This window comes from Dryobates pubescens, chromosome 11 (genome assembly GCF_014839835.1).
Source record: "Dryobates pubescens isolate bDryPub1 chromosome 11, bDryPub1.pri, whole genome shotgun sequence".
In the NCBI taxonomy this organism is placed as follows: Eukaryota; Metazoa; Chordata; class Aves; order Piciformes; family Picidae; genus Dryobates; species Dryobates pubescens.
This window is the reverse complement of record NC_071622.1, coordinates 13,268,498-13,281,951: the sequence shown is the minus strand read 5'-3', so window position 1 is coordinate 13,281,951 and position 13,454 is coordinate 13,268,498. Positions and strand designations below refer to the sequence as shown.

The 13,454-nt window shown below is 49.1% G+C and overlaps 1 protein-coding gene across 1 annotated transcript in view; it reads right to left on the bottom strand.

The window, feature by feature from the left end:
* Positions 1-13,454, bottom strand: part of LAMC1 (laminin subunit gamma 1) — a 73,993-nt gene continuing 60,539 nt past the window's right edge. The window contains exons 14-28 of the mRNA XM_054165641.1: positions 13,197-13,442; positions 12,722-12,875; positions 12,124-12,266; positions 11,185-11,363; positions 10,870-11,026; positions 9,523-9,728; positions 9,020-9,099; positions 8,115-8,252; positions 7,783-7,927; positions 7,048-7,197; positions 5,704-5,818; positions 4,701-4,900; positions 4,314-4,472; positions 3,165-3,264; positions 1-2,604 (exon numbers count right to left, since the gene is read on the bottom strand). Coding sequence (XP_054021616.1) covers positions 2,348-2,604; positions 3,165-3,264; positions 4,314-4,472; positions 4,701-4,900; positions 5,704-5,818; positions 7,048-7,197; positions 7,783-7,927; positions 8,115-8,252; positions 9,020-9,099; positions 9,523-9,728; positions 10,870-11,026; positions 11,185-11,363; positions 12,124-12,266; positions 12,722-12,875; positions 13,197-13,442 — 2,429 coding nt within the window. The 3' untranslated portion in view covers positions 1-2,347. The remainder of the gene's footprint in view (positions 2,605-3,164; positions 3,265-4,313; positions 4,473-4,700; positions 4,901-5,703; positions 5,819-7,047; positions 7,198-7,782; positions 7,928-8,114; positions 8,253-9,019; positions 9,100-9,522; positions 9,729-10,869; positions 11,027-11,184; positions 11,364-12,123; positions 12,267-12,721; positions 12,876-13,196; positions 13,443-13,454) is intronic.

Sequence of the window (13,454 nt, the reverse complement as noted above, 5' to 3'; positions counted from 1 at the left end):
AAAAGGCAGAGAGGGGAAAGCAGGAAACCTTAAGGCCTGAGGTCAGCCAGGGCATGCACGCATCTTGGCGTCTGCTCTTCTCACAGCCTTGGCAGAGAGGTGACGCGGTTACAGGCAGCCATCTGACCAGAGCAGCCAGCCAAGGCACCCAGCTCAGCAGCCCACAAGTGTGGCTGTGCACAGGTAAGCTCTTCTCCAAGCACTGGACACGTTTGCAGGTGGGGGAAAGCCCAAGCTGGTCAATCACCTCCAAGATAAAGGTACAAGAGTGAGGCAGGGTTTGCTGGGAACACCCCTTGCCCAGCAGTGCCCTTCCCAAGGGCGCACCAAGCCTCCTGCCTCGTGCAGTGGTATCGAGATGTCCCCCAAATCCAGCTCTCTAACCACCTCAACGCTGGTGTCCCAGCAGTGCTACAAGTTCCTCACAGTTCAGCTGCAAAGCCACAGCTCCCACTCTCCACCTACTACAACTTCCCTGGGGGACACAAAACGGGAATGCTACGACCACCATGCATCAGGGCTGGCTTTGGAGGGAGGGCTAGGAAGCAGCCACTCAAGGGGCAAAGTGGTTATTGCTGGTGCCCATAAGAGTGCTGAGGGCATGGGAGAGGGAGAAAGCAGGAGCCCAGGTAGGAGGAACAGCAAGCTCCAAGGGAGTAAGGGGGAGAGAAGGGATGTGCAGTGCCCACGCCCTGATGGCTGCTGGGGAGAGGCAGAGAGAGGAGGGAGGCCAGGCTGTGCCACTCTGGAAATGTGGCTGAGGATATTTACACACACACACGTACACACGAGAGACTTCCTCACACTGTAATCATGATTTAGAAAAAAAAAAAAAGAAAAAAATCACATTCACACAAAAAATATAAATTTGAAATAATTAATAGCACCAGTGTGTGTCAGGTAATAAATTTCTTCCCCGCTACGCAAACGTACAAAGTTGCATAGTGTTTAAGGAGAGATATATATGGGGGGCTGAAGGAAGGGGGGAGGGATGCCAGGCTGGAGGCAAGGAGGAAGCTGCAGAAGATGTCAAGGAGGAAAAGTGAGGGGGCTCCCTCCTGCTCCCACCCAGCACCAGTAAGGAGCCAGGGGCACTAGCTGGGGAGGGAGCCTGCAGGGAGGTGCGGCAGCGGTGAGAGATGCAGACCTGCCACCCCAGGAAGTCCCCGTGCTGCGGTGGCATTATGGTGACTGGGAGAGTGGTAGGCAAGAAGAAAGGAGAGCACTGGCAAACTCCAGCTCTTTCTGCCAGGCAAAAGCTGAGAGCAACACCAAGAGATGTAAAAACACCACTGTCATCCTTCAGAAAAAAAGATGGGGCAAAAGACTCTGCATTCCCCCTTCCTTCCCCATCCAAAGACAGTCAACATGAAGGCCAGTGCATCTGTCAGAGCTCTCTGGATGGCAGATCCCCTCTCCAGCAAGACTTCTGCTCAAACAAATTAACCTGCCCATCAGACATTCACAGCCTAAAAACCAGAGCCTCTGGCAATTCAGTAGCAATACCTACAGATGGGCATGCAGCTCGCAGCTTTCTAACTCCTCGGTCTGGAAGCTGCCTACACACCAGACCCAAAACTTCTCCACAGAGCAGGAGTGGGGAAGATCTATTGCTCTACCAGAAAAGACCGACCACTCTACCAGCATCCCATCCTCCCAAAAAGCTTCTCTCAGAGGCTGTGGGTTTGTTGTTTATTTTTTTCCCCTCAGAGCACTGCATCACAGAAAGCATTTCAGAAAGAGGCTTCACCCATTTTGTCAAAGGCTACCAACTCTGTTGGAGTGGCCACTAGTTAACCATTAAAACAGTAACAATAAGTTCACAGGGTTAGAAGTTGGGAAGAAGGATCTGAATGAGTGCAGCTATACTGGCCATTACAGTAATACTTTGGTAGCCATCCCCTTCCTTCAAAGGGACAGAGAGCTCTGGGACTGAGGATTTTGGAGTGGAGGGGAGAAGAGAGGAGTGAAAGGAGGGTTAGTTTTGCCTTGCCATACCCAGCTCACATGGGTAATTCTGAACCACAGCACAGAGAGTCCAGAGCACCTCTCGTTCCTGTGCTAATCCAAGGGAAACTGTGTCTGAGAGGGGGGCAAAGGTGGAGTGCTCAGGAAGACAATTTATATAAAAAACCCCTTTGATGCCCAGAGACGGAGATTTAATTTGTTTCTCTTAAAAAAAAAAATAAAATAGAACTTTCAACTTATCCTGATTGGAAAAGAAAACAGTGGCTGTGAGCAGCAAGGAGTCAGGGGTCTGAAGAAGGCAACTGTGTGGTAAGGCACTCCATAGTCAAACCACTGCTCCACTGCTCACCAGGGGAGCCTTCCCCACCCCAGAGCACCCTCAAGGTTTCTCAATGGACGGGGTATTAAAACAGCCAGAAGGCAAGGTCTTCTTGATGTCTTCCAGGTTGCTAATGTCCTTCAGGATCTCTTCAATATCCCTGTTGTAGGCCTGTATCGCATCATCCTGTTTCCTGGCTTCTCTCTCGAGGAAAGACACTTTCTGGTCCAGGTCGCTATCTTTCATCTGGTCTTTGGCACTGTTCAGGGTACCCTCAATTTCATTCAGTTTGTTCAAGTCCACTGTCTCCAGTTGTCCTGAAAAGCCAGAAGCAAATAGCAAAGGTCATTAAAAAGCCTTTGATGTTCTAGGTGTGAGTGCTTGCACAGCTAAGCCCACACAAAGACCTCCATCAGGCCATCTCTGCATTAGAAACAAGACCAACCAAACGGGTTATACCTCCTGTGCCTCAAACATGGTCCGCAGCTGGCAGGAAAGTGATTCTGAACATTGCACCAAATGTTTTGAGGCTACCCCAGGAAAGAAAAAGCTCCAAAGTCCTTGCTCAGCAGATACAAATGCCGTTTCTAGAAGCCCAAAGACCCATTTCACAGAATCCCAGCATGTTGAGGGTTGGAGATCTGGAAATAACCTAGAGAGTCACCTAGAGCAGGTTGCCCAGGATCACATCCATGCAGGTTTGGAATCACTAGAGGAGACTCTACACCCACTCTGGGCAGCCTGTTGCAGTGTTCCAGAACCCTCAGAAGAAAGGTTCGCTCCCTTGCACAGCACCAGCAGGGAAGCCATGGCAGCTGCTGGCACCACCACATCAGAGACCACTCAAAGCTGCACAGCACATGAAGGAAGGCCTTACCTAACTGATCCAGCAGGTCATTAATGACAGTGAGCAAGCTGTTCACAGAGTTCTTCGCTTTTCTTGCATTGTCTTCTGCCTCCTGGGCAGCCTGTGAGGCCTGCAGGGTATAAAAAAGGACAGCACACAAAGGTTGTAGGGATTATGAAAACCTTGCCTCTCCTTTTCACCTTCCCTGGCTCACCTCTCCAGGATCACACCCCAGCACTGAGCTCATCATTGATACCCTTCAAATCACCAGGATGGGGAAGCCCTGATAGCTGAACAGGATTTTGCAGGATGAGTCAGAACATGGTCTAAAGGGCTACGTTCAAGAAGCCTACACTAATGCCACCAGAGGAGCTCTTTGGCTTGTCTCATGTTTTCAGTCCCACTTAAAACTTGAAAGATATCGAATCACAGAATTGTTTTGGTTGGAGAAGACCTTTAACATCATGGAGTCCAAACATTTTCTAATTCCACCAAGGCTGGCATTAAACCATGTCCCTCAGCACCACATCTCTGCATCTTTTCAAAACCTCCAGGGATGGGGATTCAACCACCTCCCTGGGGAGCCTGTTCCAGTGTTTGAGAACCCTTTCAGTGAAGATGTTTCTTCTAATGTCCAATTTAAACCCCCCCTGGTGCAACTTGAGCCCATTTCTCCTTGTCCTACCACTTTTAACTAGTGAGAAGAGTTCAACCCCCACCTGGCTCCAACCTCCTTTCAGGGAGTCGTAGAGAACAATGAGATCTCCCCGCAACCTCCTTTTCTCCAGACTGAACAATTTCACTTCCCTCAGCTGCTCCTCACCAGACCTGTTCTCCAGACCCTTCTCCAGCACCTCTATGTTACTCTACAAGCAAGGGGCCCAAAAGTGAACCCAGTATTCAAGGTGCAGCTTCACCAGTGCTAAGTACAGGAGGACAATCACTGCCTTAAGTCCTGCTTGTCACGCTACTGCTGATCCAGGCCAGGATGCTGGTGGGCTTCTTGGCCACCCAGGCACATGCTGGCTCATTTTCAGCCAGCTGCTAATCAACACCCCCAGGTAAACTGAACGCTGGCTGGACCCAGTGCTATCTTTGCAGGAGAAGGAGAACACATTGCCAGCACAGCAGAGAGAAGGCAGCTTCTTGTCACTGCTGCCGCCTGCCAGCGTCACTTACCATGCTTGCCATCATCATATCCTGCTCAGCATCCTCCTGCTTCTGCTTCAGCTCCTTCTCCGCATCCTGCAGTTGCTTCATCATGTCATCCACCTCCTTGGCCAGCCCCGTCACATCAGCAAAAGTCTTGTCAGCCTCAGCTCTGGTAGCAGCAGCACTCTGCAGCAACAAGGGGAACAGGATGGTAAAAGGTGTGAAGCTGCAGAACTTCCTTGGATCTTTTCCATCAAAATGCACCCACTTCCTAGCACGCCACATTCTGCATTCCCTGGTGAGGAACGAGGCAGAAAGCACGCCGGGCTCGGCAGTAAGTACTGGAACAGAGCGGGCTGTGCAGTTACACACCACTGTGTCAGGAGAGGTGGCTTCACAGGGTGCAGGCCTCACCTTCTGAACAGAAGCAGCGATTTTTTCAGCATCATCTGCTTTAGCCTTGGCTTCGCGAGCATCGGCAGCAGCATTGCCCAGAGCCTGCTCCGCCTGGCGTGTCTTACTGTTGGCTTCAGCAATGGTCTGGGTGATGGCAGGAATCTTCTTCAGGGCCTCTTCAGCTGCTGTCTTGTTATCATTCACCCGCTTATCGAAATCTAAGGAAGGGCAAAGCAGAGTCTCATCGCTTACAAGTACAGAATCATTAAGGTTGGAAGAGACCTCCAAGATCATCAAGTCCAACCTTCTACCCAACACCTCCATGACCAATAGACCATGTCCAAAAGTGTCAGATTTACTCATTTTCTGAACACCTCCAGGGATGGTGACCCCACCACCTCCCTGGGCAGCCTGTTCCAATGCTTCCCAATAGCTAATCTAAACCTCCCCTGGTGCAGCTTGAGGCCATTTCCTCTTGTCCTGTCATTAGTTACTTAGGAGAAAAGGCCAACACTGGTCTCACTACAACCTCCTTTCAACCAGCTGTAGAGAACACTTGATCCAAAAAGGTCTTGGGATGCTTCTTTGGCCAAGATACCCAAGACTTCATCACCTTGAGCAACCTGATCTGGTTGCAGATGTCCCTGCTCACTGCAGGGGGTGTGGACAAGGTGGCCTTTAAAGGTCCCTTCTAACCCAAACCATTCTATGATTTATTCTATGACACCAGAGGGACCAAGAGCACACTGGGGTGATGAGGAAAGGTACATGCTTACATCTCTCCCTATTACCTATCTTCTGACACTAATTAAGGAACTTAAACAAAAGGTGATTTCTAGTCACTGAAAACATTTCTATTTTTTAATTTAAAGTTTTAAAAAGAAAAGAAAAAGAGAGCCAAAAGAACCCACTCAGCATTTAGGAACTGGCAATAGCACAGCCCATTTAACCAAGATGCCCTACTGCCAAGTGACTTGTCACACAGGAACTGAAAGATTCACTGCAAGTGCTTTCTCTTTACCTTTCAGGTTGCTGAGAATGGTGTTGGCCTCCTGGAGTGTGCCATTGCCCTTCCGAGCAGCTTCTTCAGCCATAGCTTTCGCTGCATCTGCTCGAGCCAAGAGCTGGTCTGCAGTCTAAGGACACATGGCATGGATCAATGTATTACACAGAATCCCAGCATGGTGGAGATCAGAACGGACCTCTGGAGACCAGCAAATCCAACCCCCCTGCTAAACCAGGAAAACCCACAGAAGGTTGCTGACAATCACAATGTCCAGGTGGGCTTGGAATCTCTTCAGAGAAGGAGACTGCACACCCTCTCTGAGCAGCCTGCACCAAGGCTCCAGCACCCTCACAGGAAATAAGTTGTTCCTCCTGTTCAGGTGGAACCTCCTGGGTTGCAGTTTGTACCCATTGGCCCTTTCCCTGTCGCCGAGCACCACTGAAAAGACTAGTCCCATCTCTTGCCCACCACCTTTTAGCTACTGATCCCCTCTCAGGCTGCTGTTCCCCAGGCTAAACAGCCCCAAGTCTTTCAGCCTTTCCTCCGCACAGAGACGCTGCAGGCTCCTTGACATCTCCATAGCCTCTGCTGGACTCTCACCAGTAGCTGCCTGCCTCTTTTGAACTGGGGAGCCCAGAACTGGAAACAATTACTCCAGATGTGGCTCCCCTAAGGCAGACTAGAAAGAACTGCTGCTGGTCCCACACTTTTTAATGTAGCCCAGGAGACCAATGGCATTCTTGGCCACAAAAGCAGATTGCTAGCTCGTGGTGAACTTAATGTTCACCAGCACTCCCAGGTCCTTCTCCATGGAGCTGCTTTCCAGCAGGTCAATCCTTCATGTGCAGCAGAACAGGGAGTTATTCCTCCTTAAGTGGGAGGAATCATATTCTCACCTTTTGAAGGATGACCATCTGGGGTACCAAAACCCACTGCTCAGTCTGAGGCACCAACATCATACAGAAGAACATTTACCCCTGAGTTGCAATGATGTTAACTACTTTTGGAACACTGTTCTGAACAGAAATAACAGACCTGGGAAACATCACCTGTTCTCCCAGACAACTTTGATGCCTTTGCTTTTACCAGTTTTTGGGATCTCTTTTCCAAGACCACTCTTCAGTATTCTCCTAAGTAACAAAGTAGTGCTAACATAAGACTGAGTCAGACTGAATCTATCTAATCTATCCAGGTACATGTTTTCCTCTGGGTTTGTTTATTGTGTGTGTTAAGAGTGTTTTGGGGTTTTTTTGTGGTTGGTTGGTTTTGTTCTGGGGATTTTTGCTTGGTTGTTTTCCAACACACACACACCCCCCCCCGCCCCCAGGAACGAAAGCCTGAACACAAACCAGAACTGACCTGCTGCTCTGTTTTCCCTTTCTCCAAGAGGTTCTTCACTTCTAGCTCCTTTCCTTTCATGTCTTCTCTCAAGTCCTCATAATCTTTCAACTTCCTGGCAATTAGCTGATCTAACTCCTCTGCTTCTTTCTTGATCTTATTTGCTTCATTCTGCAGGTGGAATACAGAAACAGACATGGATTCCTGAAATTTAAAGGACTTCTGAAGAGGTGACAAAATGCAGTATAGTTTCTAATGCAGACAGGAGCTCTGATGGGCTCCCATCTCTTACAACTATAATTGTAACTTGGTCTTCAAAGCTCTGAATGCCAGGAAGGTCAGCACAACGAGAAACAGAAACTGCAAAGTTCCATATGCCAGAAAATCTACTGCAGTACAGTGAGCACAGGAGAGGGAGCAGTCCTGCAGGCTTCAGAGGGCACTAGGATTTTGCACTCCTCTGTTCAAGCCAAGGTGTTTGACAAACAATACTTCACTTGGCTTTCAGTCCTTCAGATAGTCAGAGGTGTGGCTTTAGGGAGCTTGCATGCAAGTTTGCATGCAAGTCTCCTGCATAAGAGCTGAAATGCACCAGTCAGGATTAAGCCTGGATGGACAAAAATTCTACAGACTGCTTTTATGCAGAGAAACATTATCAGAGCACAGGCAAGGCATGTCAGCAGCCCAGCACTCCACTGGAATGATTGTCCTTACTGATCTTCAGCAAACGCTGTGCACGATGCTTCCCTTGCCTACCTCTAGCCCCGTGGAGTCGACAGTAGGCAGACTGGTGAGGTTAGCATAGATCTGCAAGGCTTTGTTTCCAGCTTCCTCTGCCTCTGCAAGCACCTTGTTAGCCTGCTTCTCTAGGTCTCGAGAGATGTTCCTGGCTTGATTATACCTAGAAGGCCCCAAGGATGCAGTTACACAATTTTCTTTGCCAAACTGAACTTAGAGAGTAGAGAGGTTAAGAAATCAAAAGACAACTCCATAAAGGCCAAAGCAGACAACATTATAGAATGCCTCTTAGTTTTCAGCACTGCTCTGAAAGCCAGGATAAACCCCCAATATTCAGGTGACTGACTCACTTCAGGTTGAGCTCCTCAATGTCATTTGCAGTTTGGTTTTCTCCAGCCAGGGTCTTCAGCAGCAGCTGATACGCTTCTGTGGAAGTATCATTTGCTGCCTTGGCTATGCGAACAATCTCATCAGCTTCTTTTTTGTGTCTGGACAAGATTACAGAAGAGAAAGAATATCACAGACTGGTTTGGGTTGGAAAGGACCTTTAAAGGTCATCTAGTCCAATGCCTCTGCAGTCCAGTGCTCAAAGCCTTACCTAACCTCACCTGAAATGTTTCTACCACCTCTCTGGGCAAGCTGGGCCAATGTTTCACCATCCTCAGTGTCATAAATTTCTTCCTTCTGTTTAGTCTGAATCTCCAGCTTTTCGTTTAAACCCATCACCCCTTGTCCTGTCACAACAAGCCCTGCTGAGATGTCTAGCCCCATCTCTTTCTGACTGGCCCCCTTAAGTCCTGAAGGGCCACCAGAAGGTCTCCCTGAAGCTTTCTGTTCTCAAGGCTGAACAACCACAAATCTCTCAGCCTGGCCTCACAGCAGAGGGGCTCCAACCCTTAGATCATTTTTGTGGCCTCCTAGAGATAATGCCATTAGAATAGTCAGCCAGTGGTTTCAGTTCCAGATATTACTCTCTCTTTTCCCTCCTTCACCCAGGTTTGCGGTTTGAAACCAGCTCTGCAACCAGGGCACCACTCCAGCAGCGCTCACGAGATCAGCTAAAAGGCACTGCTATGGTTGTAGGTGTCCCTACCGGTCTTTGCTCTCAGTGATACATGGCCATGCACCCACAGTGCCAGTTTATTCAGCAAGTGGCCTGTCTTTTGGATCAAGCAAAGTCAGTTTTGCTTGCCCCTTGCAGAGAAGGGCAGGGCCCTCACTTGGGCTGTGAGGAGCACTTCTTGCCACAGCCTACCTTTCAGCCAGCTTACGGGCCTCTTCTGCCAATAGAGTCATGTTGTTAGGGTCCCCAGTTGACTCTGGAGGTGTAATGGACTGGAAAAAACAAAAGAAAAAAAAACCTTAAAGCTGGTTTTTCATCTTTTATTCATCTCTGCTTGAAATATTTATTGTCATGATCTAAATGCTTAGAGACATGTCTAACCTACTTCTGACTTCCATGGATTTTTTTTCCTTAGGCCCATGCAGTTTCCACTGCTGCTTATCCCTTAAAAACAAAGGTGCTGATGTTTATTTAGGAGTTCTTAGGATAGGTTCTTCAGCCAGGAGCTCTGATACAATCTACGGCAGACACTAGTGACCTTCCATTATTTATTTCCCATGACTTTGGGTAAAGATATTTCCATAGGAAATTTTTTATAGGAGAGAGAGAGAACAAGGGGAGAAGCACACCAGAGGGCACAGCAAGGAAAGGCCCTCTCCTCTCCTAACCAGGTGGAACCTCAGCAGCATACTCACCACGTTGTCAGCTGCCATCTTTGCCTTCTCAAGCATATTAGAAGCTAAGCTGATTAGGTCTTCGGTATCCTCCACCCGCACCCGGGCTTGCTCTGCCAGGTTCTCCGTCTCCCGCACTGTGCCCTGAATGTTCCTCAGCCTGTTGAGCTGACTCACTAGTGTGCTATTGATGTCCTTGAGGCGATCCATGAGGTCCTGATCTACATCTGAAACACAAAGTATAAAAGAGAACAAGCAAAATTAATTACAGTGGGAAAAGAAGCTGGAGAAACAGCTTATCACTGCAGGCAACACGGAATGACAGAATGGTCTGGGTTGGAAGTGACCTCCAAATGTGTTGAGGCCATTGGAGGTTGTGACCTCCTAGTCCAACTCCCCCTGCAGTACGCAGGGGCATCCTCAACTAGATCAAGCTGCCCACCGTGGCACAGGGCCACAACTACCTCCCTGGGCAACCCATTCCAGTGTTACACTACCCTCACGGTGCAGAACTTGTTCCTAACATCCAACCTAAATCTTCTCTAGTTTGAAGCCATCATCCCTCGTCCTATCACTGCAGGCCTTTGTAAACAGTCTTTCTCCATCCTTCTTTTAGGTCCCCTTCAGGTACCAGAAGGTTGTTATTAGGTCCCCCTGAAGCCTTCTTTTCTCCAGGCTGAACAAACCCAGCTCCATCAGCCTGTCTTTGTAGCAGAGGTGTTCCAACCCTGTGATTATTTTCATGGCCCTCCTCTGGACCTGCTCCATCAGATCTGTGTCCTTCCTGTACTGAGAGCTCCAGACCTGGATGCATGCTGGTACATGTTGGTAGGTTAATCCCCTCTTGAAAGGGGACCAAAGAAAGCTGTTTCATAAGTCAGTCAGGTGGGCATCAAAGTCATCATCAGAATGTGCACCAAATATGAGGAATGAAAAGCCATTTAACTACTGACAAACCTGCTAGGTGTTGGAACCAACTCTGATGGGAGATTGTGTTCAGAATCATGTTACACCTCTGTCATTGACTTAAAGGCAACAGAGTTCTCAAGAGCACTTTGCGAATTCTCTTTAACTCCTAGAAGGTAGGGAGGGATGAAGGAATAGTGGGGCTGTGTTTTACTCCTAGCCTTGGTTGATGGTGGCAAATCTTTGTTTTGCACATCTAGAGAGCAGTGGGGGAATACAGGCATAAGAGCACAGTCATTGCTGTTTAGATGATCCCATACACATCTCAGCACCATCTAAAGTAGTTGTCTGTTCTGATGCACAGCACAGGCTTGAAACAAAACACCTTGTGCTCAAAGGGAACAAGAACATCAAGCAAAGAGCTCATTTCCCTTCAGCCCACATCTGATCAGGTCAACTCACCTTTGCTCTTTTGTGCTTCATGGAGCAGCTCTGTAACATCTCTTTCTGCTTGCTTCAACCTCTCTTCAAAGGCTTGATCAGTTACGGCATCCTCTCCTGTACCCAGATTTGCTATAAGATTTTCCAGCTCCTGCAGCCTCTCTCGCTGCTCTGCCACCTAAGCAAGAGGGACAGAACACAGCTGTGAGAACACAAAGCACCTTGATGCTTGCTGAAAGCAGAGAGGTTCAGCCAGCCAAGGGTGCTACAGTGGCTGCACAGGTGGGCACATGCTACCATCTCCAGTGGCACCAAGAGAGGAATCTGTGGCCTCACCTTGTCCTTCACTAATCTGTAGCAGGCTGGGCACTCCTGGCAGCCTGGCCACGAGCGGTTGTAGAAATAGTTCTCTTCGCACTGGTCACAGCGGCTGCCCACGAAGCCTTCCTTGCACTCACAGCGACCGTTGTCCCGGCACTGCAGGGAGCGGGACCCCTCGGGATCACAGTCGCAGGCTGCAGGAAGTCACATCTCAGTCAGAAATACCTCACAGACACAAAGGTCCCAAAATCCACACAGCGAGAACACCCTCAATACCCTCAGATGTCTGCCAGATCAATAGGGCACAAACCCATAGCTGAAGCCTCGCTCCTCATAGGGATGCTCCTAGGCACACCAGAGCACTCAGGAGATAATATTGCTGTGTTCACGGTGATGCTACAAAGCATCACTGTCCACAAAGCATTATCATCTTCTACCCCATTTCACTGGAACCAACTGCAGGTAATTCTTCTTGCTCTTTACAAATAGGGTTATCAAGGAGGAATGTTTGGATCATCCTATTTTTCAACCATGTTTAGAAGATCTGTTGCTCCTCAACACACAGTCTGGATATTCAGGCCATTTTCAGAGTAGGTGTGCAGAGATTTAACATTAGGAAACAAGACTGGTGCAAGATTCATAGCAAGTATTTGAGAGTTGGGCTACTGAACCTTTAAAGGTCCCTTCCAACCCAATGCATTCTATGATTCTATTTACACCAAAGCAGGTATGTCATATGTTGGAGGTCTTCCTACCCCCAGTTAAACAGGAGGAAAAGGGGCTAAGCTGTTGTATAGAGATGGAAATTCCACCACACAGCGTGCAGACACAAGTGCCAGCTTCTGCTGTGATGAAAAGCAAGGTGTCAATGTGCCTTCCCAGAGACAGAAGCAAGGGCAAGGCAGGCTGGGCAACATGCTTCCCACCTGCCTTCCTCCAGCCTCCCAGACTTACGTTTACAACCTTCAGAGCCAAAGCCAAAGTGGTTGACCTCACATCTGTCGCAATGCTGGCCAGCCACGCCAGGCTGGCACTCGCACTGCCCAGTTTGTATGTCGCACTGGCCATTGGTGGAGCCCAGAGCATGGCAGTTGCACCTGGAGAAGACAGCCACACATCAAATGTTAACACAGAAGGGAGGAGACACTGCAAGTGCCTCCCTGAAGAAGCCCTAACAAACACAGCTCAATGTTTCCCTCCATTCATCGAAAGTGACTTTTCTCTCTGCACAGCAAGAGGAGGGGAGCCACTGAGACTTTGAACTGTGCAAGGTCACTTGGTGCCTGTACTAAAAAAGGAACACACAAGCTCCTGCTACCAATAATCACACAGTCATGTGGCACTTTTCTATTTAAAACCCTAATATAAAACTATTTATAAGTCAGGCTTTTTGCACAGCCTTCAAAGCCCCCCCCCTTGACTGCTGTTCTTCCCCACCCCCAGCAACATGGAGGCACACAATTATTTTTGACAAACATCACAGTTCTGCACAAAGTGAACACAGACCCCCCTGAGAATCAGGCTTTTTGCCACAAGCCAAGGCAAACGTCACCTCTCACAGCCACGTCCACTCTGGAGGTTGAAGTAGCCGGGCTCACAGGCACTGCAGTCCCTCCCAGTGACATGAGACAGGCACTCACACTGCCCAGTCACTTGATTGCAACTCGTCTGCTGATTCACCGTGCCGTAGGGACTGCAGTGACAAGCTGCAAAGATAAAAAGGATGGGGAAAAAAATCAGAAAGTTAGAAAGTCCCTTGTGTTGGCACTCTGCTAGCCAGTCCCTGAACAGGGCTGGATCCAGAACAGGAGGCAGCACAGCATCACACAATGCTTTTGCTTCAATGGCAGTAAGCACCCACAAACACAAGCACTTTAGCAAGCTACGGCCACCAAACCAGGACAAAGCCATGCATTGCTGCTGATGGGGACAAACAACAGCCTCACATCATGTCCTGACAACGCATCAGGAAGCAGCAGCTCACAGGGACACCACCAGCTTTAAATGCAAGAGGAACTGGCTCTCACCTCGGCACTTGTGGGCAGGGTCGGGGGCCAGGGGGTTCCCGAAGAAGCCTTCCTTGCAGCGGTCACAGTAGAAGCCGGCAGTGTTGTAGATGCACTTGAGGCACTCTCCTGTCTGGCGGTCACAGTTGCCCACAGCGTTGGGATCAATGTTGTCATTGCACTGGCAGAGGCGGCAAGGCCTGACAGCTCCGTTGGCACCCAGCGGGTCTCCGAAATAGGCATCATCACACAGCTCGCATCTCTTGCCTGGGACACGAC